This window comes from Phocoena sinus, chromosome 18, assembly GCF_008692025.1.
Source record: "Phocoena sinus isolate mPhoSin1 chromosome 18, mPhoSin1.pri, whole genome shotgun sequence".
Classification (NCBI taxonomy): Eukaryota; Metazoa; Chordata; class Mammalia; order Artiodactyla; family Phocoenidae; genus Phocoena; species Phocoena sinus.
In genome coordinates, this window is record NC_045780.1 from 79,049,000 (window position 1) to 79,075,517 (window position 26,518).

Consider the following 26,518-nt stretch of genomic DNA (forward strand, 5'->3'; position numbering starts at 1 on the left):
CACCATGCATACTTACACATGCAGGCGTGCATCACACACGTACACACAGGCGTGCATCACACACCGTGCACACTTACACAGGTGTGCATCACAGACCACACACACGAATGCTCATACGTGCATAGGAGCAGGTGTGCACACCACACGCAAGCATGCATACCACACACGTGCCCCCACTTGGCAGTTGTATGGACTACGTGACGGGGAAAGGCAGCACGCGTGGGGATGGAGCAGGGTCGTAAATGCCGTTCTGAGGCCCCCAGCCGCGCTCGGGACACGCCTACTGCCAAGCCCTGCAGCCAGGCTGCCTCGAGCCCTGCCTCGAGCCCCTGGCAGCACCTCCCTTCTCGCTGTGGCTGTGACTCCATGTGAATTTTCAGCTGACTTTTGAATATAAGGATAGAAAATGTGGCATGAGCGTGTCCCGAGCAACTCAAACGCATACGTGAAAAATCGTTAGCTTTCACGCTCCCCACAGGAAACCACAGTCAAGCATCTCGCTCCGTCCGTGTGCAGATGCCCCCCCACAAGACAGGGCAGCGCAGCCCCTTCCTGGTCGACGGCGTGTGGCAGGCGTCCTCGTAGACGGCGCCCTGCCTGTCCTGTGGCGGCTGTGCTGTAGCCTCGGGTGTGGATGGACCGGGCAGGTGAGCCCCAGCCCGTGGCCACCACCCCTCCGCCTCCTGCAGCATGGCCCCCCACGTGGCAGGTGTGGTGCTCTGTTCTGAGGCCGGACACTTTGACGGTGATCCCGTTTGTGACAGCTCTCAGGCGCTCTGGCCGGGGGTGACCCTTCCCCACGGCTCGCGTAATTAGCAACAGCTCTCAGGCGCTCTGGCCTTGCGTAATTAGCAAGTAAAGGGCCGTCCTTGCCGTGTGCTGTCCATTTGCTGTCCGGTGGCCTGGCTCAGCCCGTTGCCCCACGTGGCCTGAAGCTCAGGGACCCGTGCCCGCTGGGGCACCCTCTCCACAGGGGTCCTGCCTCTCTGTCCTCCCGACCTTGTTCTCCTGTGGAGCCAGAGGCCGCCCGGCTCAGAACTCTTCCTTTGTCGTAATGACGTTTCTCTGTCGCCACCGTCTAGCGTGACAGCCACTGGCCACGTGTAGCCATTTAAATTGAAACTAACTAAATGTCAAAGCTCAGTTCCTAGGCCGGGCTAGCCGTCCTGCAGTTCCCAGGGGCCAGTGGCTGCCATCTCGGGCAGCTCAGAAGTGGGACGTCCCCACCTGTTGGGCACGCGGCTGTGATGGGGCGGCATCCAGCTAACAGTGGCCATGCCCTTCACCTGTTGGGGGAGGGGTGAGATACCTGCCCGGGAGGAGGGGTGCAGCCCTGCCCTGCTTGGGAACAGCGACAGGTCCCCGTGAGGGGAGCCCAGGAGGGGTGGGCGTGGGCTTGGGGAGCCCCTCCCTCGCTGCCGTCAGAGCGCCCAGGCTGCACCCAGCAGCTTGTGCACATGGGGCGTCGCCACGCCCAGAGGCCTCCTCATCTAGGGTTTCAGCTCCAGGTGCGGAGGACGTGCCTGAGGCAGCCCCGGCGCAGCTCAGGACCCACTTGCAGGGCAGGAGCCAGACGGCAGGCAGCTGGGGCTGCAGCAGCAACGTGGAGCCTCTGGCAGGTAACCGGGTAGCAGGGATTCCGGACTAGCCGAGGTGGTGCTGGCGTCTGCGTGCCCTCGGGGGAGCAGTTCAGTCTGTTACAAGTAGGCGGCCGATAGTGTGTGTGTGTGTGCGCGTGTGTCTTTTTTTTTTTCATGTATTTAAGGAAGCTGTGTGCTTGGTGGGTTCTTCCCCCAACATAATTTTCTAGTTGTGGGAAAATACACGTACTTCTCGCCATCCTGTTTCTGAGTGCACAGCTCAGTGGTGTTACACGCACGCTGCTGGACAGCAGACTCCAGAATCTGGCGTCTTGTAGAACTGAAGCTCTGTGCCCGTGAAACGCTCCCTCCCCGAGCCGTGGGCCCCACCGTCCACTTTCTGTCTCCGTGAATCTGACTCCTCCAAGGACCTCGCGTGAGTGGAATCAGGCCGGATTTGTCACTCTGGGGTGGCTTATTTCACCGAGGATAGTGTCCTCAAGGTTCAGCCGTGTCGTAGCAGGTGTCAGGATCTCCTTCCTTTCTGAGGCTGAGTAATACTCCGTTGCATGGATGGACCACATCGTGTTCATCCATCATCTGTTGGAGAAGGCTGTGTTTTGAGATGGATGAAAATCAGTCTTTGAAAACCAGGTACATACTCCCGTTTCCTTCTGTTCCAGGTGGGTCCCTGTAGACGGGGCACGGGGCTGCACGTTAACCTCTTCGTTGTCTAAGAAAGACCCCCCTCCTACTACTGCACATGCGTCGGTTCAAACAAATCTGGAGTACGTTCACCTGGATGTTGATGTGGAAAAAATAACTCAAATATAAAGAACAAAAAATGCAAGTTTTCGGGCTCTTTGGAGAAATCCCTGTGTTTTTGTAAGAGGTGGACTGTTTCCTTTGGGTCGTGAGGACGAGGCAACAGCCCTACTGTGTGGTCAGGGCTCCCTGGCCGGCCCTGCTCTCCCTGTGTGCGTCTGACCCTGACGGGGCTGCTGTAGCCTTGAGAACAGATATGGTGCTGTTACCAAGCGTGAGAGAGTTCTTTAATAGGGTCTGACGTTTTTCTTGCCGTTGTGCTTTCTGGGATGAAAAGCTGTTAAGAGAACCACATTGCACACGTGATACGATAACAGGTGCAGCTTTTGAATCACAAGAAGAGGGAAGAGACAGCCAGGAAAGAAAGGCTCAGGCTTGAACGCTCAGGGCTACGTTCAAAGTCACGGCGTTTGAACCCGGCAGGTAAGTCACAGGCAGAGAGGAAACGGTCTGTGGCCTTTCGCTTACAAAAGGAAGACAGGGAAGGAAAATCTTTGTAACATTCGCAACCTCTGTAGACCAGGGTCAAAACATGGGATGCAAAGAGAGAAGAAAGGGCAAAGAAGCACAGCCAGGTGGGGAAGCAGGGGCGGTCAGGAAGGTGGGGCAGGTCCTGCCTGGACCCATTTGCTCTGCAAGCTGGCTTGTGCCCCCCAACCCCCAGCTGCAGCCTCCACCCGTACCCCAGCCCCCTACCTGGCCTGCCCACCCCCTGCCCACCCCAAGGGCTGGCTCAGCCCCAGGCCCCAGCTGCTTGGCCAGGGCCCCTGGAGGAGGTGGGACCTTCTCTCCCACGGGCCCCTGGGGATGCACCACGCTGCCACCCGCCAGGCCGGGCTGGGATGGGCGCCAGCCTGCCGGCGCCTCCTTCCCGGGCCTGCCTGGCCTGCTGCCCCCCTTGCTGGTCTTGTTTCCCCCGCCTGGTGCCAGGCCTAGCTGGCCTCTGTCAAGGTGGCCCTGAGAACGCTCACCCTCACCCCAGCCGTGGTCCTTCCCACCGGGAGCTCTGCACGGGCTGAGCGAGGCCAAGCCGGGCCTAGTGTCCCCGCCTGTCCCTGCTCTGTGACATGTTGGGTCTGAGAGCAAGGTGCAGCCACGCAGGAACTGGTCACGGTGACGCCGGGTGGCCGCGGCCTCGCTGCGGGGACCCTCCCAGCCCAGCCCAGTTCCCGGGCCGCCCCCATGCTGCCCAGTCCCAACGAAGGGGAGGTCAGACTGCAGCTGGCCGTGCCTCCGGCCACCCAGGGCCACCCGAGGAGTTAGCAGGCCTGGGGTGTTAGAGAGGACACCGTGCCTGCGTGAGCTCTGGGCCTTTTTTGATTGTTTGGGCCCAGAGTGAGCTCATCAGCCTCACTCAGCGGCCGGGCAGCCACCCAGGGGCCCCTCCGAGCGGCTGCTGGGACATTGCGGGCTGACGTCTGTGCGTCCACAGGGCCGCATGTGTCCAGGGTCCCAGGAGCTTGCCCACGTGGCTGCAGTTTCTGGATGACTTGCTCCAGTTTCCCCCACTGCCACCACCCTCAGCACAGTCACGTCGAGGCCTGGCACACGAGGGACCCTGGGTGCTGGCCTCTTGTGCAATCTGAGCGTCAGCCACCCTCCCTCTCCCCTGGGCATGTGAGGTCACGGACGCAGGAGACGGGCAGACGGGACCCTCCTTAGAGCGGTGGAGGGCGGAGTGACGGGACCCCGGGGTGCTGAGCCCTGGCTCCTGGGGGCTGGGCAGATCACACGGCCTTGCTCTGGGGCTGCAGTCACGTGGGCAGAGGGGGCCTTGGAGGGTCCCTACGTCCTTACATAAGGTGCCTTCTGTTACACCTGTTCCCAGAACGTGGTGAGAGACAGGAGAGAGGCAGGGAGGAGAGTTCTTGCGGCCCCGAGCCGGGTGCTGGCGCACGGGCGTCATCCCCTTCCGCCTCTGGGGCCGCCCTGCCTGGCCCGACACAGGAGGAAGCCCAGGGGTGGGCAGGAGGGAGGGCGGCTTTATCCCGCAGGGTGGACTCGGCCTGGGGGGTCTGGACTCGGAGCCAGGCCGCGGGCCCCACCCGGTCTGTGCTCCCCAGCTGTGTGACTCTGGGCAGACGACTTAGCCTCTCTGTGCCTCTGGCTCATTGTGGGGAGTGAGGGAAGCATAGCCCCAGGCTTCAGTGCAGTGCCCGCCAGGAGGGGGGACCCAGGCGGGGCCTCGGCCACACCCTCCCTTGCACGACCCCACTGGGCACCTGCGGGGCTGCAGGCGGGGGAGCGCAGAGCTCTGGCCTGAGTGTTTTCATACACCAGGAGCCGGGAGCTGCCGGCCCAACCGCTGCCTCGCTGGGAAACCCGCCTTTCGGGACACGTTTTCGTGGATCCAGTAATGCCTCATATGCCTCTTGGAATTCTCTTTTTAAGAGATTGTGTCGTTGGCGCCTTTGCGTCTGCATCGTGTTTGTCGTCAGCACCGTCCACTGAGGTCGTTACAGACTTTTTACTGTAAGGCTTTCAAATGCGCAGAGCCAGTTAAAGACCCCAAGGGACGGGGGTGGGGTGGCAGGGGGACGTGGAAGTGACGCGGGCGGTGGGGCACGAGGCCCTGGGCCGCGTGCTCCGTGAGTGGCCAGGCCAGCGGCCCTGCTCGTGCGTGAGCGTGACAGGCCGCCGAGGGCAGCGGGGTCAGCGCAGGGGCCACGGAGGACGTTCCAGGCCCAGAACCACAGCTGACACCCTGAGGCCTGTTGTGGAGTCACGAGGGGTGATGGGGAGGCGGGCCGCGCTCCTGGAGCTCTGTCCCGGGGGAAGGGAGACGGCCGCACGGCGGGCTTGCCGCCATCGTCAGACTTTGCTCCCGCGGCAGCCCCGGAGGCGGACACTGTTCGGGTCCCGCTTTTGCTTCTCGCTGAGTGGCCCGTCCAGGTGGCGCCGAGGAATGGCCCGGCCCGGCTTGTGGTGACAGGCCCGTGTCCCCACGTGGGCGCCCGCCCCTGGGCTGTGCTCCTCTCGGTAGCCCCCCACGGGCGGGTGGTCTGGGAGCACGTCTCAGACCCCTGTGCCGACGGGGCCCATGCCTGGCAGGGTGGTCGCCTGCTCAGGGCAAGCGAGTCTCCTGCACCTTAGGGAGAGTGAGATCCCGGTGGCTGGGCCTCAGACCCGGGCCGGCCCCATGGCGCCGACCGCAGGGCAGCTCCCTGTGAGACGGAGGGAGGGTGGGGCAGAGTGCAGACACAGCCTGTGGAGAAGCCGCTGTGGTCGGTGTTGTCAGGGGACTGCGTGGGACTTGTCCCCCCAGGGGAGGGGCCGCCAAGAGGGGCAGTCTCGGCAGAGCACCAGCGAGTGGACGGGACGGGGCCCGCGCGGGCGCCCGATGCGCTGCCGTCTCGCGCCAGGCTGAGCCCCGGCTCCTGGGGCCGAGGCTGGGAGGGCTCAGGAGCCCGCCTGGGGCTGCCCAGGGGAAGGCGTGTGCCCGTGACATCGACCGAGGAGCCCCAGGCTCCTGACCGCCCCGGCTCTGCCCGCCCAGATCAGGCCCTGAGGCCGCCGTCCACGTGGATCGCCGGGCGTGGGGGGTGGGGCAAGGCGGCTGTGATCCCAGGTACCTGGCACTTAAGCCCGAGTGGTAAACAAAATAAAACTTCCCTCCATGAGAGCTGAGCCCGATTAGAAGACGGTTCTGTCGGGGGCGCCGTGTCGGCCTGGCTGTGCGCACTCTGACGTCTGTTTGTGCTTTTACCCGGAAGTCCTGTGCCGTCTGTGGAGCAGCTAACGCTGAACGGGTGGAGCCTTTCACCGTCGGGTGCGCTGACACACAGTCAGCGGCCGCACGCTCCCGCGCAGGCGTGGCTCTGTGTGTCCCTCATCGGTATTGCTCCGGGACGGAGCACTTGGGCTGTTTCAGCTGTGGCTTTTGTTACGTAATGTTCCCAGCAGGCAGAGCACCGCCGCCAGCCACGTCGCTTATACGTGTCCCGTGTATTTCTGGTTTTCATTTAAACCGTTGGTCTGTTCGGAGACGTGGGAATTAGCAGTTCCCGTCGGAGCCTCGGCCTGCTCGCGCCTTCCTCCGCGCCGGCTGGCTGGTGTGGGCGCTGCCGCCCTGCAGCCGGCTCACGGTGGCGGGCTTGTCCAAGGGGAGAAGCGTCCTGGTCTCCGCAGTGGCTCAGACGCCGCGTCAGGCTGTGGGGCCGGGGCTGTCGTCACCGCTGCTCAGCGTCTCTCTCTCAGATGGGGCTGCCGCGAGGAGCCTCGTCTTGTGTCCCGTCCCCAGCAGGTGCGCCTCCGGGCGCCTCGGGGCTCTTCTCCCCGAGCTGTGGCCGTGCCTTCAAGAGCGATTTTGTGTCGTGGATGAACTCGGGGACCCCAGATGCTGGGACTGACGTGACGTGTGGGTCATAGGCTCCCTGTGAAGGGCTGGGCCGGCCGGTGCACTTGCAAGGCAAGATGACCAGCTCTGACTGGAACAGCTGGGCTCCAGGAAGCATGGGCCCTGCCTGCCTCTCTGTGCCGTGAGCTGGCTGGTGTCAGGCTGGGAAATAGACAACACAGAGTCTGTCCGTCCGTCTCGGGTCAGAGCGAGCCCTGGAAGGCGCCCGCGAGCTCAGGGAAGCCCTGCAGGTGGCTCGATGCTGTCCTGGCACACGGCGCCCCCGGCAGTGTGTGGAGCGGGCCGAGGGCCACAGGAGGAGCCGGTTTGCCCCGAGCTCTTCCTGGAGATGGACGGCAGGGCAGGCCCGTCCTCCGGCGGCGCACTGAGCGCGGGTCTCTCCTCCTCTCAGCCTGCAGGATGCTGGCATCGGGTTCATCCTGGTCATAGACCGCAGGCAGGACAAATGGACCTCGGTCAAGGCGTCCATCCTGAGAATAGCGGTAAGTGTCGGTAACCGCGCGCGTGCCCCCCACCCCCTCCTCCTGGGCGGGTGACGCGGCCTTTCCTGCCGGCTGGCACTTTGGGTTCTGGCCTGTGCTGCTCGGTGGGGCACCAGCTCGGAGCACCAGCCTGGGGCCTGGGGCAGGGCCAGCCACACCTCCCTGGGTTCCTCGAGTTGCGAGCACAAGTGTGTGTGCACGTGTGTGCATGTCTGTGCACGTGTGTGTGCATGCCTGTGTGTTCTCAAGTGGGTTATCACTCTCGGGGGCTGTGTTATAACTGGAAAACCATCTCCCCAGCTGGTTTGTCTCTGACGCTGAGTATGTGAGATGCTCAGGACACACCGTGCAGTCATTATTGAGGGAAACCGTCAGGCTACAAGTTTGGGGATTACATTGAATAGCTTTTCCTATGTGACTTTCTCCTTCTAAACGGGCTGTTTCTTCTTTAGTCTTACGACTAAGGCAGACTAGTAGCCGTCCTTGGTGGCCCTCATGGCCACGTGGAGACCCTCCTGGTCCGCAGACTGCAGGCGGAAGAGCCGCTGGTCTGCACCGCTGCTGTGCTGTTTTTAGCCGCGGGAATAGCTGAAGTCAGCAGAAAGCCCCCAGTCTTATTTTCGGCGGCGGCTTGGCCCCGCTCCCCAGCTGGGTGCGGAGCGCTTCTCCCCGGCTGAGTTTCACCCACCCCTGCCTCCCCACAGCCAGAGGACCGGGACGTTTGCTGCTCTGCAGGCAGAGTGACCCCGACCGACCCCCAGTGGGGGGACGGTCCCCCAGGCTCTTGCTCTGGGTCTTGTTCTGGCCTCTGAGGGGCTGTTGCTGTGCTGGGGTCTGGATGTGGCCGGAGAACTGATCCCTCCTCCCGGCTGCCTCATGACTTCCTCTGAACAACGCTTCAGGCTCAGTATCTGCCCCAACGCTCACGACCGACAGGGTCCTGTGCAAACCCGTCCTGGGGCTGCCCGGTCCCCGCTTCGTCCTCCTGACAAAGCGACTCCCTCACCGCCCTGCCCCTGCTTCCCGTCCCCACCAGGCACGCATTCTCTACGTCACCATTTGTCTGCAACAAATCAAAACACTTGAGGATGTTTCAAAAGAAGCGTATTCACGTAGTATATAAATGTTTCATCGTCAGCTTTCCTTTGTTTTTAAATCCTTAGAAGCTCACAGAGGACTTTGATGTGCCACCACCAGTTCACAGCCAGCATGTCCATTTCCTTATTTTAAATTTTAAAATAAATTTGCGCGTGACGTCACCTGACAGCCCAAATGAAGGATTAAATTGTAAAAGCCACTTGGGTCAGATGCGCAAAGGACTTGACGACACATTTTTCTTGAATCAATAACTCAGTAAATTAGTCCTGAGCTGGCGGCCAAGAAGTTTCCGGTCAAGTGTGTCGCTGTTTTAAGCGGTAACACTGTTACAATAACATTTTCGAGTCCAGCGATCTGCCCTCTTTTGCGTTTGTCTATCAGTGGTTTGAACCACCGCTCGGGCACGTCGTGGTGTGCACGGGCGTCTGAGTCAGGCGTTTTGCCGTGATGGTCACGGGCATCCCTGTGGGGTCCAGGCCTTGCCACACGCCACACCCTGGGGGGCCCTCACCCAGAGCCAGGGTGGCTGCCACTCATCCCTCCTTACCCGCCCCTAGCGCCACCCCCCCGCCACAACCCTGGAGCAGGGCTGCACTCAGTCCCTGCCTGGCCTCCCTTCCTGGGAGGATACCCTCATTCTCTGTTTGCACGCCACGGGCCCTCGAGGCCACGGCCAGCCCCATCCGCCTTCGTGTGGCCGGCACCCAGCCCGGGCCCGGGCGAGACAGGAGCGCTGTGAATATCTCTCAAGCTGATCAGCCACTCCTGGTCAGATAATAAGAGATTCTCCAAATGCAGTATTGTTTTCTAAGAAACAGATACATTATTTTTAAAACCTGAGTAGTCATCGAGATCGCCAGTGGCCCAGGGTAGACCTGTGTAGGGTCAGGCTCTCCCATGGCCAAGCATAAACATAGCTTTACTCTTCATCCAGTTGGTTGGTTGGTTGGTTGGTTGGTTGGTTGGTTGGTTTTTTGTGGCTGCATTGGGCTTCACTGCTGTGCGCGGGCTTTCTCTAGTTGCGGCGAGCGGGGGCTACTCTTCGATGCGGTGCGCGGGCTTCTTATTGCGGTGGCTTCTCTTGTTGCGGAGCACGGGCTCTAGGAGCGCGGGCTTCAGTAGTTGTGGCTCGTGGACTCAGTAGTTGTGGCGCGCGGGCTTAGTTACTCCACAGTATACGGGATTTTCCCAGACCAGGGCTTGAACCCATGCCCCTTGAATTGGCAGGCGGATTCTTAACCACTGCACCACCAGGGAAGTCCCTTCATCCAGTTTATAATGAGATGAATTTCTGAAGAGAGCTGGCTCATCTTCAAAACTTTGTGAAAATCATAACTGAAAAGTTAGGGGCTTCCCGGGTGGTGCAGTGGTTGAGAGTCCGCCTGCCGATGCAGGGGACACGGGTTCGTGCCCTGGTCTGGGAGGATCCCACGTGCCGCGGAGCGGCTGGGCCCGTGAGCCATGGCCGCTGAGCCTGCGCGTCCGGAGCCTGTGGTCCGCAACGGGAGAGGCCACAACAGTGAGAAGCCCGCGTACCGCAAAACAAGAACAAAAAAAAAGTTAGAGTTTTCGTGTTTGCACTGATTCTTATACAATAAAAATATAAATTTTTCTCCTGTAAGCCTTAAGGTTCCCCAATACTGCCTTGGAACTGCCCAGAAGTTAGCACTTTTCAGCAGGATGGTCAGAAATTCTCTTTGAACTCCAGTGGTTTTTGTTACAAGAATTCACTGATCGTATTAATGCCAAAAGTTCTATTTATATATTCAACACATTTATTGAGACCTTAATGTGTGCCTGGCACGGTAAGAAGTGCTGGGGACAGGGGAGCATAGCAGGGAATGTGTAGACTAGTGGAGTGCAGGTGGCTGACATCGTGACCAGATGCCGGACACACACACAGGGCACCGGAGACGGGCAGGGAGGTCGCGGGGGGCCGGGACACTGCGAGCCCGGCCTTGCCGCTCCTGGTCTGTGCCCCTCTGAGCTAGGTGGGGGGTCCGCGCTGCACCCTGGCTCTGTGGTGGGGACACAGCTGGCACCTTGTCCCCGGGCAGGGGAGCGGGAGGGGGCAGAGCTGGCCCACGACGCCATCCCCCGCTGTGGACCTGGACCGCCAGCCTCGCTGGCCTTTGCTTTCATCCAGGGGAGCTTGGGGGAGAAGACCAGCTGGCTTCAGCTGGGCCAGAGCCCTTGAGGAGGGGATATCTGTTGGCACCGGCCCAGCCTGAATGATTCCACCACGGCCTCGGGCCGCAGGCAGAGAGGCTTTGATCCAAACACGTTTGGCCGCCCGAGTGAGCCTGGGCGCTTACATAATGCGCTGAAATTTGGGGCTATTTTAAGCCGCCATGTGTGCTGTCTCGTGAGCTGAGATTTCTGTAGTTCGGGGTGTTCTTTTCCCTTTTTTTGGGTGCCTTTACCTCAGCTTGGAATAGAAAAATAAGGCATTGGAGGGTCCAAAGTCCAGTGTCGCTAAAATCAGACTTGCTGTGTCCCCATCAAGAGCAGAGCCCGCGGCAGCTCACCGGGTGTCAGTTTGATGTGCGTGTCTGCCTGTCACAGTTCACGGTCACAACCCACGGATGAGACCCAAAGCTGAGAGCTCGAACATTGCTCTTTGCCTAACAGCTGGATCAAGGTTTGGACCGTCCTCGGATGGATGTATCTTTCATAAAATACCGTGTATACTCTTCTGGGATTCCATTTAAAATTGAACCTCCTTTTTCTAAACTACAGGAGTCTGTGGAGGAGTTGGGGGGCAGCTGGGGGCACGGCAGCAGAGGAGCAGAGGCTGCTGATCTGTGTCTGGAGCCAGCCTGACTCAGCTGAGTCCGTACCCTAGAGCACACCTTGAAGGAAATCACAGTGAGAGCTGTTTCTAGTCTGCGTGGGGCAGAGCTCCGCAGTTTGCTTGTAAAGCCTGTGCCTTCTGTGTGCAGAGAATGTACAAAATGAAGTATCTGAAGGATTTTTAGGGCTTCCGGTAAATATTCCAAATGTAGCCAAATAACATTGTCCTAAACCACGCTGGTGACTTCCTACTGTGCGCTAGTTACTAGAGGTGTAAGCGCAGCTTGTGAGCACCTATAGTGGAGGGAAGGCGGGAGCAGAGCGAGCTCCAGGAGGGCTTGCCGCCTGAGGTGACCCTGCCGAGAGCTGGGAGGGGAAGGAGGCCTTGTCTGGGCAGAGGGGTGGTGATCCGCCCCTCGGAACACAGACGGGAAGGCCGGGGGGCCAGGGCGTGGCTCCTTCCGAGGGGCCTGGGGCGCAGGGGGTGGAACACGGGTCACCGAGGGGGTGGGGTCATAGCACCGCTCTGGCTGAGGATAACGCACGGACTGGCCCCTTGGGAGGCCAGCGTTGACTCTTGAAGAGCTGAGACTTCTAAAATAAGTAGCTCGGCAGAGCTGCTCTGTGGAGGGGACAGGGCGCCTCCAGCCCTGGGCTGTGCGTGGAGAGGCCTTCATGCAGCTTCCCTTAAACTCACCTGCACTGCCGGTGGAGACTGGGCTTCAAAGGGCCGAGGCCGCTTACGGATGGGGTCGGCGGCTGGGGGTCCGAGTCCAGGCCGGTGGGCAGTGCAGGTCCGCACAGAATGTTCTGGGGGAGGACAGCTGCCCTGATGTGGGGAGTACTTGGTCTCAGGATCGTCCTCTGACCAAAGAGATGCCCTTCCCACCAAGTTCTTCAGTGTCTTTTCCGTCACGGTGTTTATCGCGGCCTCCACGCTGTCCACCAGGAGGTGGGGGGGTCTTAGACGGCCCCATCCTCAGTGCTCACACACAGCCTGCATGGGAGCCACCCTGGGAGCGAGGGGAGGCCTCTTCTCACGTCAGCCTCTCTGATTCAGACCCTAGGGTTTTCATCTGTTGGCACTGAGACACCAAGTTTCAAGTCTGTATTCATCACACAAACTTGTGTTTTTTTGTTTTTGTTTTTTTTTTTGCGGTACGCGGGCCTCTCACTGTTGCGGAGCACAGGCTCCGGACGCGCAGGCTCAGCCGCTCCGCGGCATGTGGGATCTTCCCAGACCGGGGCACGAACCCGTGTCCCCTGCATCGGCAGGCAGACTCTCGACCACTGCGCCACCAGGGAAGCCCCAAACTTGTGTTTTTTGACTGCTATCAGACAAATATTATCGGTCAGGGTTTAGCTGCTCTGTTTGGAATCAAGTGTATAGTCAGGCTGGGTAAATGTGACTTCGAGCAAAACTTGAGAAAGTAACATGCACTTGGGGAGTGTTTTCAAACCCTGTTCCCTGAGGCACTGGGGTTCCACAGAGCTTCTACTGCGTTCCACTGCGTTTAGCTGTTTTGTAAATGTAGGTCTTTGCATTATATAAGGCTCTTAGAATATTAATTCAGAAACCAGCCTCTTTCTCTGCCTCCAGATTACATTTTAATGGTCCTCGCACCATCTCTCTGTTCCTCAGCCAATGAAGGTCAGTCTCAGAAAAGAAACACTGTTACTTTCAGGTTACATAGAAACTATTGTAATCACCTGATTACTGAGTAAGTTACAAAAAGATGTTATTTTATAGCCTTCATCCCAAATCTTCCATATAGTTACTCTATTTTTATTTATTTATTTATTTTTGGCCGCGTTGGGTCTTCGTTGCTGTGCGTGGGCTTTCTCTAGTTGCGGCGAGCGGGGGCTACTCTTCGTTGCGGCGTGCGGACTTCTCATTCTGGTGGCTTCTCTTGTTGCGGAGCACGGGCTCTAGGCACGTGGGCTTCAGTATTTGCAGCACGTGGGCTGAGTAGTTGCAGTGCGTGGGCTCTAGAGCGCAGACTCAGTAGTTGTGGCGCACGGGCTTAGTTGCTCCGTGGCATGTGGGATCTTCCCGGACCAGGGCTCGAACCCGTGTCCCCTGCATCGGTGGGCAGATTCTTAACCACTGTGCCACCAGGGAAATCCCATAGTTACTGTATTTTTAAAATAAAGTTTTTGTTTTGGAATTTCCCGGAGCTTTTCATACAGATGTTTGACTCCAAGGGGGAGAAAATTAATTTGCAGCTATGAATTATGATTTAATTTATAGTTGTGTGTGTCTCATTGAAGTGTTCCCGCTGGGCTGGGATCTCACAGTTACTCTCTTCAATATAAAGACTCAATCATTTAGAGACACGGAAAGACTGAAGCAGAGGACAAGAAGGGGACAGTCTTCTCCACGTTGACGGGACGGTGAGCACGGCTGGTGCCCCTCCTCCCGGGATGGGGTGGGCAAGTCCCCCACCCTGGGTTTCCTGGCCACCTGCCCTGAGTGGACCTCAGTGAAGGACAAGGGCTCGTGTTACCTTGTAAGCTCAGACCACAGCAGCTGTGAGGTGCGAATCAGGGCAATAGAACCGGGCTGAAGGCTAGAGAAGTGTGACTCGGTGTCGCCTCCAGAAAGAGACGCTGAAGGCGGTTTTCCTGAGGTAGTGGACGCCGGTCTCACGCCTGGTGGGGGGGGCTGCACGGCCCTCTTGCTGATGGGGACCCAGAGCCCCCCCGTCAGGCTGCCCACCTTCTCGTCTCTGTCCGCAACACTCAGCGGGTACCTGCTCGGGTGTTGGCACGGGGGACACGCAGTCCTGCCCTCCAGGGCTGTGACGGCGACACCCGGACACATTAGGGACTGTGGGGCAGGCGTGCAGGGGCTGCAGGGGGGAGGGGTGCAGGGGGGAGGGGCGGCAGGTGACGGAGGGGCGCAGGGGGGAGGGGTGCAGGCGGGACGGGCGGCGGGCGATGGAGAGGCGGCAGGTGTAGGGCAGGTACGGCCAGGCTGGAGACAGGGTGTGGAGTCACGGTGACCAGCGCTGTGTGCTGGTGTGCAGAGAGGCCGGGAGGTGGGGTTGAGGTGCGGGAAAGCTCAGCTTCCAGGCGGCCGCGTGCTGGGGCAGAGCACACCTGAGCAGACGTCTGGGGGGCTGTGGTTGACTCGCGGGGTGAAGATCAATAGAGGGGATTGAGGTCGGGCTCCGTGAAGGGCCAGGACCCCGCCGTGGCCTGGTGAGGGTGGCTGGAGCTCAGGCGCGTGGCGGCCTGGGCGGGAGGGCAGGAGGGAGACAGGGAACAGGTGTGCATCGGCCACAGGAACGGGATGGCGAGATCCAGCCCGAAGATGTGAGTCACGTTTGGAGACAGAGGACGACGGGGCAGGGCTCCTGGGCAGACCCGGAGGCTGAGCGCTCGCTGCTGGGATTCAGGGTGGCCGCCCCGACGCGGTGGGAGGGCGGGCCCTGGGGCCGCGGGGCCACGACCTCGCTGTGTCCGGTTCGGGGACGGGATAGCGGAATCCTCCGACGTGGGGCCAGGCTCCCGGGGCCTCCCTGACCCACCAAGGCGCCGGGCAGGTGTCCAGGTGCGGAGGCTGGGGAGGGCGTGCGAACCACGTCGGGGGGTCGGGGAGCCACGGAGTCGGGGAGGGGGCGCCACCGGCCGTGTTCAGGACTCTGGGCTTGTTCGCGGCCAGGCGGGGACTTGTGTGGATGTTCTGGGCGGGGGCTGTCGTGGTCAGCTGACATCTCGAGAGGGTCCCAGCGCTTCTGTGGGGAACAGCTGGGCAGCGTCAGGTCAGGGCCGTGGGCAGCAGTGACACAGGCCGGGGAGCCCTGAGCCTGAGCGCCCAGTCCCAGTGGCCTCTCTTTCTCCTCCTTTTTCTCTCACTTGAGGGACCGCTTCTCAGACCGAGGCCACCGGGTGCGGCCCCAGGGCCCTGGGCAGGCCATGCCCCCGTCTCAGCTTCAGTCAGGAGCAGGGCTCTGAACACTGCCTGGGCGGCAGAGAGCTCGGCCTCCAGGACCGTGCGGTGAGGAAGGTGCTTTGTTATCCCCATTTGCACGTGGGGAGACCGAGGCACAGAGGCTAACTTGTCCAAGGTCAGGCACCTCGTACGCAGAGCTTACGTGAATGTGCGAATCCGCTCACGTGACCGTATCTACGGGTGCGCGCCTGGGTGTAAGCTTATCCTTAGCTGTGTTCTAGGTGATGCGTGTGTGTGCGTGTGTGCGTGTGTGTGGGGGGCTTTGTCTCTATTGCACAAGTGTCTTAGTTTCCTGGGGCCGTCATAACAGATACCATAGACCACAGAGGGGCTCAAACGACAGGAATCTCCTGTCCCCCGAGTCTGCAGGCAGCAGTCTGAGATCACGGTGCCAGCCGGCTGGTCCCTCTGCGGCTGTGGAGGGGTGTCTCTCCGTGCTCCCCCGGCGTCTGGTGGCCTCTGGACAGCCTCAGCCGTGGTAGCCCCTGTCTCTACATCCATCCTCACACGGCGTCCCCGTGGGTCTCTATGCCCAAATGTCCCCTTTGTATTTATAAGGACACGGTCATGTCCGGTCACGGGCCTGCCCTGATGACCTCATCTTAACTCGCTCACCTCTGTGAAGACCCTAAAGACATTCTGAGCCACTGGGGACGTGGACTTCAAAATAAGAATCAGGGGGCACCAACTCAGCCTTCACAAGAGGTCAAAGCTCGTTTTTTTTACAGTTTATTTTTAAATTTTTTATTGAAACATAGTTGATTCACATTGCTGTGTTAGTTTCAGATGTGCGGCAAAGTGACTCAGTTATACATATACATAAATATATACCTGCTTCTTCTACATTCTCTTCCATGATAGGTTATCACAAGCTCCCCGGAAGGTCAGAGCTTTTGCCCTTGAAGTTGATAAGCAGCATAGCACAGCTGTACCCAGCGGTGTGACTTCTGTGCTTTTCTGTAAGAAATGGTGATGCTCTAACAGTGCAGTGTCTGTAACCATTTCCACTTTAGTCTGACGTTGGCGTGTTGGAAACGCCCGCTCTGGTGGGCTGGTCCTCCCCGTTGGGACCGAGGGCCACTGCGGGCGTGGGGACCCGGCTGGCAGCCGTGCTGCCCGCAGACGGAGCCGCAGCCCTCTGTCCCCTGCAGGCGTCCTTCCCGGCAAACCTCCAGCTTGTCCTCGTCCTGCGCCCAACGGGATTTTTCCAAAGGACGCTCTCTGACCTCGCCTTCAGGTTCAACAGAGATGACTTTAAGATGAAGGTACCGGTAAGTGCCCACCTCCTGTGAGGAGCGGCCCGGCTCCACCTGGGCACGGGGGCGAGGGGGCCAGGGAAGTGGGTGTGAGCGACCCCCAGCTGCAGAGGGACCCCTGTCTCGCCTTCTCACTCCGGCCAGCACCGGGCAGCCCCTTTAAAGGCAGAGGTTGCAGGGATCCCTTAGAAGCTGTGCACCCAGGAAGCCTGCGTTCCCCCGAGGGAGGCCGGCCCACGTTGAGCCAGGTACCCAGAGCAACCCAGTTGGAAGGGGTTGCCCGGCAACGCGCCCGTTACCAAGAGGACAGAGCCCACCCCCAGCACCTTAGAACCTCTCCAACAAGACCAGCCAGGTTTCTCTTGGAATCTGAGAATCCCGGTGTGGGTCACCGTCCCCGAGGTTGTCCCCTGCTCTCCGTGCTCAGGACAGAGGGTGCTTTGCCGGCCGGAGCCAGGTGTGCAGGCCACACTCAGCGGCCCTGGACCTCAGGCTCCGGGGTTTGAGGGGCAGGGGGTGCACCCGTTTTTGTAGCATCAAAAGCCTTGGCTTCTGACGCTGGGGGCAGGGGTCTGTGCTCCCCAGGCCGCAGCCCGGCCCTCCCTCCGCCGAGCCATCTCCTGGGCACCAACGTCTCAGGGACCCTGTGAGGCGGTGACATTTGCCCATGTTTGGCGAGTGACCCTCGCTAACAAGAGCCCCCGGGTCAGAGGAAACAAGGCTGGGGTCCCACCCTAAGTGTGGTGGTTGCCCTGCACGTGGCCCCGTGGGGCTGAGCCCGGGAGTTCTCAAAACACGGTTTCACAGAATTCATCGCCAGCATCTCCTGTTCCCTGGCCCGTTTTTGGATCATTCTTTAGAATTAGAGAAGCATCATCTCGGGAAGGCTGCTGCTGCAGTGTGTCCACGTCAGTGTGCTGGTGCCTGTGCTGACCTCGGTGCTAAGTAGAAAACGTCCAGAGGGACGGTGTGTTCTCGCCTTTTCTGTCGTGGTTCAGTAGACGCGAAGCAGGTAGAAGTCACGGAGGAAGAGCGTTAGGTCCTTGGATAGTGGACCGACCCGTCCCTGGTCCTGTCGGCGTGAATCAGGCTGACCTGGGGGAACGGCCTTGCCGGACGGCAAAGAGAGACCAGATACCTCCGCCGAGAACTGACATCGTAGCCTGTTCTTAAGTGAAAGTTATGCCTCAGTCGGGGGGCCTCACGTGGGCCCCCGACGGCGGGGCGGGTGGTCCTCCGCGTCTCAGTGGCACCCTGACCTCCCACGTCGGGATACAGTTGACCTGGGACGTGTCAGGTGTCCCCTCGGCCCCCAGCGAGCTCAGAGTTTAATAAAACACGAGGTGGTGTCGAGTGGCGCGTGGGCTGAGCCTCCCAGGACCTCGGCAGCAGGAACTGACAGCTTGCAAAGCAAAGGCTGTATTTTTATCCAGGCTCATGGATGGAATGACCTCAAAAGGACAAGAGCAAGATAGGAAGTAAAACTCATCCATGTGGAACAGCCTCCGGGGCCACCTGTTCTCCCCAAAGGCAGCTGTGCCATGCTGGGCACCTACCCCCGCCCCCGCGCAGCCTCCCGGTCTCAGCAGGAATGCGGACAGACCCGCGGCTTTGGGGTCCGGGCGGCTCCGTTAGCACAAGGGCCCCCTCACCCATCAGATGCCCGGTGTCGGCAGCGTGCCCGGCTCCGTCCAGGCCTTTGCTCGACCCCAGCAGCGGTCGTCTGGTGAGACCGGTCGTCGTACACTCGTTTCACGGATGGGAGAGCCGAGGCCCAGGGGGCGCCGCGCCCTGCCCTCCGTGGAGGAGCCTGGGGACGCCTTCTGTCCACGCCTGCCTCGGCCCCTCCGTCTGCGTGTGCGGGGCGCTCTGCTTACGGGCGGCTCTCGTCCTCCCCAGGTCATAATGCTGAGCTCCGTCCCGGAATTACACAGTTACATTGACAAGTCCCAGCTGACCGAGGACCTGGGCGGGACGCTGGATTACTGCCACTCCAGGTGGCTCTGCCGCCGCACAGTGAGTCCCTTGCGTCCTCCGTAAGCACAGTCAGTCCAGCAGAGCTGCTTTTGCCTTAAGGTGCCGCCTGTTCCAAAGACCTCTTCCCGTTTACCTGGGTTTTCTCCCCAAAAATGAGCAGGTGGTCCCAGTGGACTTTAGGCACCCGAAGGAGAAACGTAAGTCATGAGTCGGGAGTGGCTTTCCTGGGCTCAGGACAGAAAAGAAAGGAGGAGAAGCGCGAGCTGGGTTCTCGGCACTCACCCTCCGAGGAGGGCGCAGAGCCCGTGCTTGTCAAGGAGCTGAGGCTGAGGCGCAGGTGGGAAGACGGGCTGGGCTGCGGCCAAGCTTCCAGGCGCAGGAGGCCGCGGCGCGTCAGCGGCTTCGTGATGGCGCTTTCCTCCCCGCCAGGCGATAGAGAGCTTCGCCCTCCTGGTTAAGCAGACAGCTCAGGTGCTGCAGGCCTTCGGGACCGAGCTGGCCGAGACGGAGCTGCCCAACGACGTACAGTCCACGAGCTCCGTGCTCCGTGCCCACACGGAGAAGAAGGACAGGGCCAAGGTGCGTGCGCAGGCGGGGTGGTGCAGGGAGGGGCGTCAGGTAAGTGGAGGCTGGGAGGCTCCCGAGCTGGCTGCCCTGCAGGGAAGCTGAACCTCCCTTCCAAGCAACGTCTCTGGTTGGGCCCTGCCGTCCTGCTGCCGGGCCCTGCCGATCAGGGCAACGAGACAGCATCCCCGGCGCCCCCGGGAGAGGGGGGCGGACTCAGACGCCTGAGCCCGACCAAGTGGTCACGGCACACAACCGGCTTCCTGGTAAACGCGATCGGGGCTGTGCCTCCGAGGCCGCCGCGCGATGCGGGCTTTGAGTTAGTGGAGGCCGTGACCCGCTGCTGGTGCTTGGGGGCCGCCCCCTACCCCGCCAAGAGAGCCCTCACCCCGTTCGGCCCCCGGCGGCAGGCCACGGGAGCAGACACCGGGGGTCTGGTTTCCTGTTACCCTGTCCGGTCCCACTGCCTGGGAGACCCGTAACCCTAGCCCTTCCCCGTTCACGGTGGGAGCACCTCCCCAGCACTGCTGGGCGGTCAGCAGAGGGTCTGGGGGACAGGCGGAGGCCACCGTGTGCCCACCTTATTGTCGTCACCTTCACACTCCCCTGCGGGGCCGGGCGCCACGGAGCCCACCGCCAGGGGCCAAGTCCAGGGCCCGGCGGCCTGGGGTGATGGGCGGCGCGCTCTTCCCACAGGAGGACATGAGGCTGGCGCTGGACGAGGGGCGGAGCGTCCTGGAGAGCATCCGGGAGCCGCTGGGCCGGGGCCCGGAGCAGAGCCCGAACCAGGACCAGCTGGACAGTCAGAGCACCGTGCAGAGGTGAGGCCGGGGCCGGCGGGGTCGGGGCGGCAGCACGTGACCTGCAGGCGCAGAGGCCACTCACCACTTCCTCGTCCCCTGAGCTGAGGTTGTGAATGATAGGCCCAAACGGCCACGTCTGCACCTTTTAAAACAACACGCTCAGCACAGCCACCCGCCCCAGGTGGCTCCGAGAGACCCAGGGCGTCGAGGGCAAGGGCAGGGCCCTGGGGGGACACAGACCCCGGCCCCCCGAGCCCTCCGACGTGCCCCCTCGCGTGTGGAGGGCAGACCGAGCGCCCCGCCCGCTTGGCGCTGCAGGGGCCCAGCACGGCTGCCGTCCCCTCTCGCAGGCTCCTGGCCCAGCTGAGTGAAACCGAGGCCGCCTTTGATGAGTTTTGGGCAAAACATCAGCGAAAACTAGAGCAGTGCCTGCAGCTCCGGCACTTCGAGCAGGACTTCCGAGAGGTGAGAGGCCGGGGCTCGGGGGGCCTGCGGGTGGGCGCCCGGCACCGCGGCTGCGGAAGGCCGCTGACAGCGCGCGGTGAGAACTGGGTCGTCAGCCACGCGGAGCCTCGCGGGGCCGCGGGATTGGCTTGGACTACGTGAGCGATGAGTAAACCATGGCAGACGAAGGTCGTAGAAACTCTGTCCCGCCCCCTTCATCCTTCTCCATCACGGTTGTTTTAGCTGTTCTGGTTCCTTTGCCTTTCCGTGTAAATTTAAAATAATCTCGTCTACGGGACGAGATTTGCCTACGAGAAGATCCCGCTGGGGCTGTGTCAGGAATTGCGTTGCACCCGTACCTCAGTCTGGGGAGGACCAGCACCTTTACTGTGCCCAGTCTCCGCTCAGAGAACGCGCACGTCGGTCCATTTATTTAGATTTTCTTAGATTTCTTTCACCAGTGCTGTGTGGTTTGCACAAGTTCAGTACGTGTTTTGTTTGATTTACGTGTACATATTCCGTTTCTTAAGCAATTGTAGATGGTGTTGTATTTTTAATTTCGGTGTCCATGTGCTCATTGCTATCTATGGAAGTACAGCTGGGTTTTTGTATATTTATCTCGTCTCCTGAAACCTTGCTGGACTCAATCTGGGAGTCGTTTGGTAGAGTTTCGGGGTTTCTCCACATAGACGATCAGGTCATGTGCAAACAGAAATGGCTTGATTTCTTCCTGTTTGATCTGTATGTTTTTATTTGTTTATTTTTTAAATTGTTTGCCCCGTTGCCCGGAGAGAGCTTCTACCACTCACGTAACGGTAGTGAGGGCGGGCGTCCCTGCCCTGCTCCCAGTCTCACGGGGAAGGCGTTTCGCCGTCGTTACGCCTGTGACGTCGGCAGTGGGGTCGCTGTAGAGGCTCCTTCTCAAATCGAGGAAGTTTCCCTCTGGCACTGCTTCTGAGAGGGGTCCGGGCCCCCGCCCCGCCCTGCACGCCCCGTTTCTGCGGCATATCCCCCACTCCCTCTCGGCCGTGGCTCTTCTCACTGCTCTCCCTGCCTGGTCTCTCACCCCCACTCCGTCGCAGGTCAAAGCCGCCTTGGACGTGTTGGCCCAGAAGATCGCGACCTTCACCGACGTGGGAAACAGCCTGGCGCATGTGGAGCACCTCCTGAAGGACCTCGCCAGCTTCGAGGAGAAGTCCAGTGTAAGAAGGGACGTGGGCGGCAGGCGCGCGGCGGCCTGGGGACGCTGTGCTCAGTGTCACCGTCCCCGCAGAGGCCCCCCTCCCTGCCCTGAGCCCCGTGGGCAGGGGGAGGGGCGGCTACCTGGCCCACTCACCCCCACTGACCCCCGTCTCACCCTCAGTGACCCCCGTCCCACCACCACTGACCCCCGTCCCACCTCACTGACCCCCGTCCCACCCCCGCTGACCCCCGTCCCACCCCACTGACCCCCGTCCCACCCCCGCTGACCCGTCCCACCCCCACTGACCCCCGTCCCACCTCACTGACCCCCGTCCCACCCTCACTGACCCCCGTCCCACCTCACTGACCCCCGTCCCACCCCACTGACCTCCGTCCCACCCCCGCTGACCCGTCCCACCCCCACTGACCCCCGTCCCACCTCACTGACCCCCATCCCACCCTCGCTGACCCCCGTCCCACCTCACTGACCCCCGTCCCACCCTCGCTGACCCCCGTCCCACCTCACTGACCCCCGTCCCACCCTCGCTGACCCCCGTCCCACCTCACTGACCCCCGTCCCACCTCACTGACCCCCGTCCCAGCCCACTGACCCCCACGCCCACCCCTGCCGACCCCTGGCAGGAAATGGCGCCCCTTTGCCCCAAGAACCAGGCTGAGCTGGTCTCTGGCGGCTCCACAGGCGGTCACGCAGCGGGCCCGCACCCTGGCCCTGGAGGGTGAGCGGCTCATCGAGCTGAAGCACTACGCCGTGGACTCCATCCGCCCCAAGTGCCACGAGCTCCACCAGCTGTGTGACCAGTTTGCAGCTGACGTCGGGCGGAGGAGAGGGCTGCTGGGCAGGGCGCTGGATCTGCACGGCCTCCTCGAGGCGGTAGGCCCCCCATCCCGGCCCACACACCCCACGCCCCGCGGTCCTGCGGGGACGCTCCTGCCGTGGGCTGGGCCCCAGGCACCGGTGAAAAACGGCCCTTTCCTGTGGCCCAGAAGGTCCCGTCCCGACACGGGAGTGTTTATAGGACTTGCCTGCCACAACTGGCCGTTTCTTTAAGAAACCCGGAGGCTGACTGTCCAGCCAGTTCCCTGCACTTGGTCCTCAGTGTAGGTGCGTCCCATCCCGGGCGATTCACTTGGTTTCAGGCCTGCGTCCCCCAGGGGAGCCCTCTGGACGTAGGGGCAGGACAGGGACGCTACGTCCTGCAGGTGGTCCCAAAGCACAGTGGTCAGCGGGCCACGGGAGACACCAGGACAGCTTCCAAGGTGCCTTGTCTCCCTCCAGTCCATGAAGTGGTGTGACGAGGGCATCTACCTGCTGGCCTCGCAGCCGGTGGACAAGTGCCAGGCCCAGGACGGCGCCGAGGCGGCCCTCCAGGAGGTCGAGAAGTTTCTGGAGACGCGTGCGGAAAACAAGATCCAGGAGCTCAGTAAAATCTACCAGGACTACGAACCCATCCTCACCCGAGACCTGCTGGTGAGGAGACAGCCTCTCACCTGTTCGACGACGGGTTACTCTGATGGTGCCCAGAGACACCGGGCGATCGGGGGGCGGAGAGCAGAGGGTGCCTTTCGGGCCGGACGTCGCTCCCAGGCCCCCCACGCCCCTACGGGGTCCCCGCCTGTGGGGAGGGCCCTTGCTCGGTGCCGACAGTGCGCCGAAACCGGACTCCTCACTCCGGCCGGCTGTCTGCGCCACCCCGCCGGCCACTCGCCGGGCTCCAGGCCCGGGGCCCCTCCCCCCTCGGTGCCCCCCACCTGCCAAGGGCAGCGCGGGGGCCACGCGCGTCACGGCAGCTCTCGGGAGGTGTCCTGATGAGCCCGTCACCCCCTCCCCTGCAGGAGCACGTGCAGAAGGTCTTCCGGAAGCAGGAGAGCGTGGAGGAGATGTTTCACCGGAGACAGGCGAGCCTCAAGAAGCTGGCTGCCAAGCAGACGCGGCCCGTGCAGCCGGTGGCCCCCCGGCCAGAGGCACCCGCGAAATCGCCCTGCCCCTCCCCGGGTACGGGCAGTCGCCCCTTCCCCTGGGCAAGGCCCTCCCTCCACCCAGCCCATTGCGTAAATAATAAAGTGTCATCGGCCCTCGGCCCGCTCGTTCCTTTGCTCGCATCCGTGCCACTCGCCGTTGCTGTGGCTGGACGGGGGCCGCCTGACTGTCGGGGCCTCTCCTGGGCTCATCCCGCCCGTCTGTCCTTGGCGCCGTAGCCGGGATGGTCTTACCCTCGCGCAGCTCGGCCCTCCACCCCGAAGCCTCCTGGTTCCCCAGTGCAGCGCTTCTGGAAGGCACAGCTGGATGCGAGGCCTTTCCTAAGGCCCCTCCCATCACCTCCTGTCGGCAGACGCGCTGCTCCAGCTGCCAGCACAGCTCCCGCTGCTTTTCTACAGCTGTGGCTGGTGTGGGCCGTCGGCGCTGAGAGCCCCTGAGCCCGGCGCGCGGGGCCCATTTGGAGGCCTCCAGGCGCCGAGTTCTCCCCCGTCACCTGGGAGCCGGGCCGCACTGGGAAGTGGTGGACGGTGGGCTCCCCACGCGCCCGGAGCCCCATTTCCTTGCTCTGTACCTGACTGTGCTTTCCCCACCCTGCTCTGGGCTGCTCGCTGCTTTTCCTCCAAAAGTTAAAAAGACACACACAAGAGCACACCGACGGCCCTGGATGAGCTTTTCACCTCCAGGCAGTAGGGTGCGAGGTCCCACTCCTGTCCACTTCTTTCCAACCCAGGCATCCGGAGAGGCTCCGAGATCCACAGTTCTGAGGGCAGCGTGCTCCGGAGGGGGCCCTACAGGAGAGCCAGGGTGAGTGCCCGTCCCCGCCGCCCGGTCCCCTCACTGCCCCCGGCCCCCCCACCGCTCCTCCGTGCACACAGGCCGGCGCACCTGGGGGGCGTCCTCCGCTCCCGCCCCATCCTGCCTGCGGGGCCTCAGGCCGCCTCGACCAGCAGGAGGTTGGGTTATGGAAGCAGGGCGTCAGGCTGCACCTTCTCGTCTCTGAAAGCGCGATGTGGGCCGCTCCTTTCTCCCCAGAGTGAAGTGAGTGAGGGCCGGCAGGGCCGTGGCCGCTCCACCGGGGACGAGGAGAGCCTGGCCGTCCTGCGGAGGTGAGTAGCCTGCCTTTCCCCCCAGCAGGTCTGAGGACAAGCGTGACCCACCGGATCGCAGCCCCTGGGGAGGGTCTGTACGTAAAGGAGCCAGAGGCGGTGGGACCAGAGGCCCGTGTTGTCCCTCCCTGAGCCCACCCGGCTAGTGGATGCAGCCCCAGGCCACTCTCGCAGGGCCAGCCTCGGACCCGCCCCCGCCGGCCCTGTCTCCTCGGGACGGGCCCCTCCTGCCGCCCACGAGCCTTTCCGACCCTCCGCTCCGCGTGCTGGTGCTGGGCATCACTTCTCTTTCTTGGTCTCTCCCCCCCACAACCCTGCGGAGGCTCTGCTCGCCCCACACCCGCCCTGGGCGCCCCGCATGCTCCAGCCCCACCCAGATGCCGGGAGAGTGTCTGTCCCTGCACGGACACACTGCTGGGCTCCGAACTCTGGGCTGGGCAGGAAGGCACTGCCCACGTGCTTCCCGGGCTGGCGGTCGCTCTCCCGCAGGGTCCCTGCCTGCCAGCCGAGCTGGATCGTCCATAGCTCCACGAAGGCAGCCTGCACTCGGCGCCCTCCTGCGCCCACTCTGAAACCCTGCTCAGACCCCACACTGCCCGGCCTCCCACGGGAACGTCCTCCCCGCCAAGCTCACGCTGCCCTCCCGCCCGCAGTGGAGAGGGAACCCGAGCCTTCCTCTCCCGCGACCCGTACCACCCTGTGCGGAGCACGGACACTTTGAACGGCGCTGGGGCCAGCTGACGTGCTGGCTGCTGCCTGCTCCACGATGCCCACCCTTGGCTCCGTTTTCTGTGTGTGAAAACAGGGAGCTTGGTCATAGGCAGTTAGAAGGTGGTCCTGGTCCGTAAGGCGAGGTCTGAGTGGCCGGTTTGCAAGCCAGGCCCTCCTGGGAGCCCTAACCTGACGGCACTTAGACGATCCCCAGAGGGTCGCTGCAGAGCCGCTGCATGCGGGCGGCCGGCGGGGCCTCGGGCACTTGGAGCCCAGGGCTCCTCGGGAGACGGTTGGGAAGCTGCTCCTGCATGAAAGCCGGCACCCATCCACAGGCACGTGATGAACGAGCTTCTGGACACAGAGCGGGTCTACGTGGAGGAGCTGCTGTGCATTCTGGAGGTGAGGGCGCCGGCGCCGCCACGCCGTGTGGTCTCGTGGCCACGACACAGCTCTGCCGAGACAGCCCAGGGCTGGAGGCCACTTACCTGTCTGTCCGCGGGACAGGGGCGCTGGTTGCAGGTGCACTTGCACTGGGCCGTGTGTGCGGCAAGAGAGGGCAGCCGTGCCTGGCCCTCCCTGGGTGGGGGCAGTTGCCCGGGGGCAGCAGAAGGGCTTCTGGGTGCGGGACTGTTCTATCGTGGGGCGTGGGCAGTGGTCACAGGGGTGCGGACACAGAGATAACCCATCAAGACGCACCCACAGGACTTGTCCTCTTCATGGAAGGTGTACTGAATTTAAAAAGGTTAAAAGGGAGTAGGATGGAACCACCCCCGCCCCCAAAAAGTAATTGTTGCTGCTTCTAATTCACTCGTATTTCTGGTGCTGGTCCGGAGAATCACCTTAGATGGCCGGTGAATGAATTTGAGGTGGATTCGATTTCTAAAGCCTGAGACAGCGTCACTTCCCCGCTTGGCGGCCACGGGGAGACCAGGCTTATGCGGGGCTGATGGGCCCGGGCTCCCCCGCTGACCACTCCCCGCTCCTCAGGGCTACGCTGCTGAGATGGACAACCCTTTAATGACACATCTCATCTCGACGGGACTTCAAAACAAGAAGGATGTTCTGTTTGGAAACATGGAAGAAATTTACCACTTTCATAACAGGTCAGGCCCTCCCTCGGGTCGTCCACGGGCCTCGGGTTATGCTTTGCTGGGGGAGAAGATTCCTCCCTCCCTCTCAAGAGGGATAAGCGGACGGGCAGCGGGTTCGGTAGGGCGTGCCCAGGGTAGCTCCCTCGGAGGCGGTGAGTTACAAGGGGCCGCCCACAGAGGGAGGAAGCGGGAGCTGGCCCCCCAGGTGTGCGCACTCGGCCCTTCTTGGCGAGGCCCCTTGCCCAGCCCGTCTCGAAAGGACGGCAACACCACAAGTTCCTTCCTGCCC

The 26,518-nt window shown here is 61.9% G+C and overlaps 1 protein-coding gene across 8 annotated transcripts in view; it reads left to right on the forward strand.

Annotated features, from left to right (window-relative positions):
* The window catches only part of MCF2L (MCF.2 cell line derived transforming sequence like), a 123,336-nt gene that overhangs the window by 82,199 nt on the left and 14,619 nt on the right, over positions 1–26,518 (forward strand). For all 8 annotated transcript variants that reach the window (XR_004346702.1, XM_032611557.1, XM_032611556.1 and 5 more), the window contains 14 exons: positions 7,154–7,244; positions 16,245–16,364; positions 18,249–18,365; positions 18,756–18,905; positions 19,587–19,711; positions 20,044–20,158; positions 21,220–21,339; positions 22,020–22,211; positions 22,617–22,808; positions 23,174–23,333; positions 24,049–24,122; positions 24,351–24,424; positions 25,471–25,537; positions 26,126–26,241. Coding sequence is in view for 7 of the 8 variants with exons in the window: in XM_032611557.1 (XP_032467448.1) it covers positions 7,154–7,244; positions 16,245–16,364; positions 18,249–18,365; positions 18,756–18,905; positions 19,587–19,711; positions 20,044–20,158; positions 21,220–21,339; positions 22,020–22,211; positions 22,617–22,808; positions 23,174–23,333; positions 24,049–24,122; positions 24,351–24,424; positions 25,471–25,537; positions 26,126–26,241 (1,713 nt within the window). In the remaining variant the exon portion in view is untranslated. The remainder of the gene's footprint in view (positions 1–7,153; positions 7,245–16,244; positions 16,365–18,248; positions 18,366–18,755; positions 18,906–19,586; positions 19,712–20,043; positions 20,159–21,219; positions 21,340–22,019; positions 22,212–22,616; positions 22,809–23,173; positions 23,334–24,048; positions 24,123–24,350; positions 24,425–25,470; positions 25,538–26,125; positions 26,242–26,518) is intronic.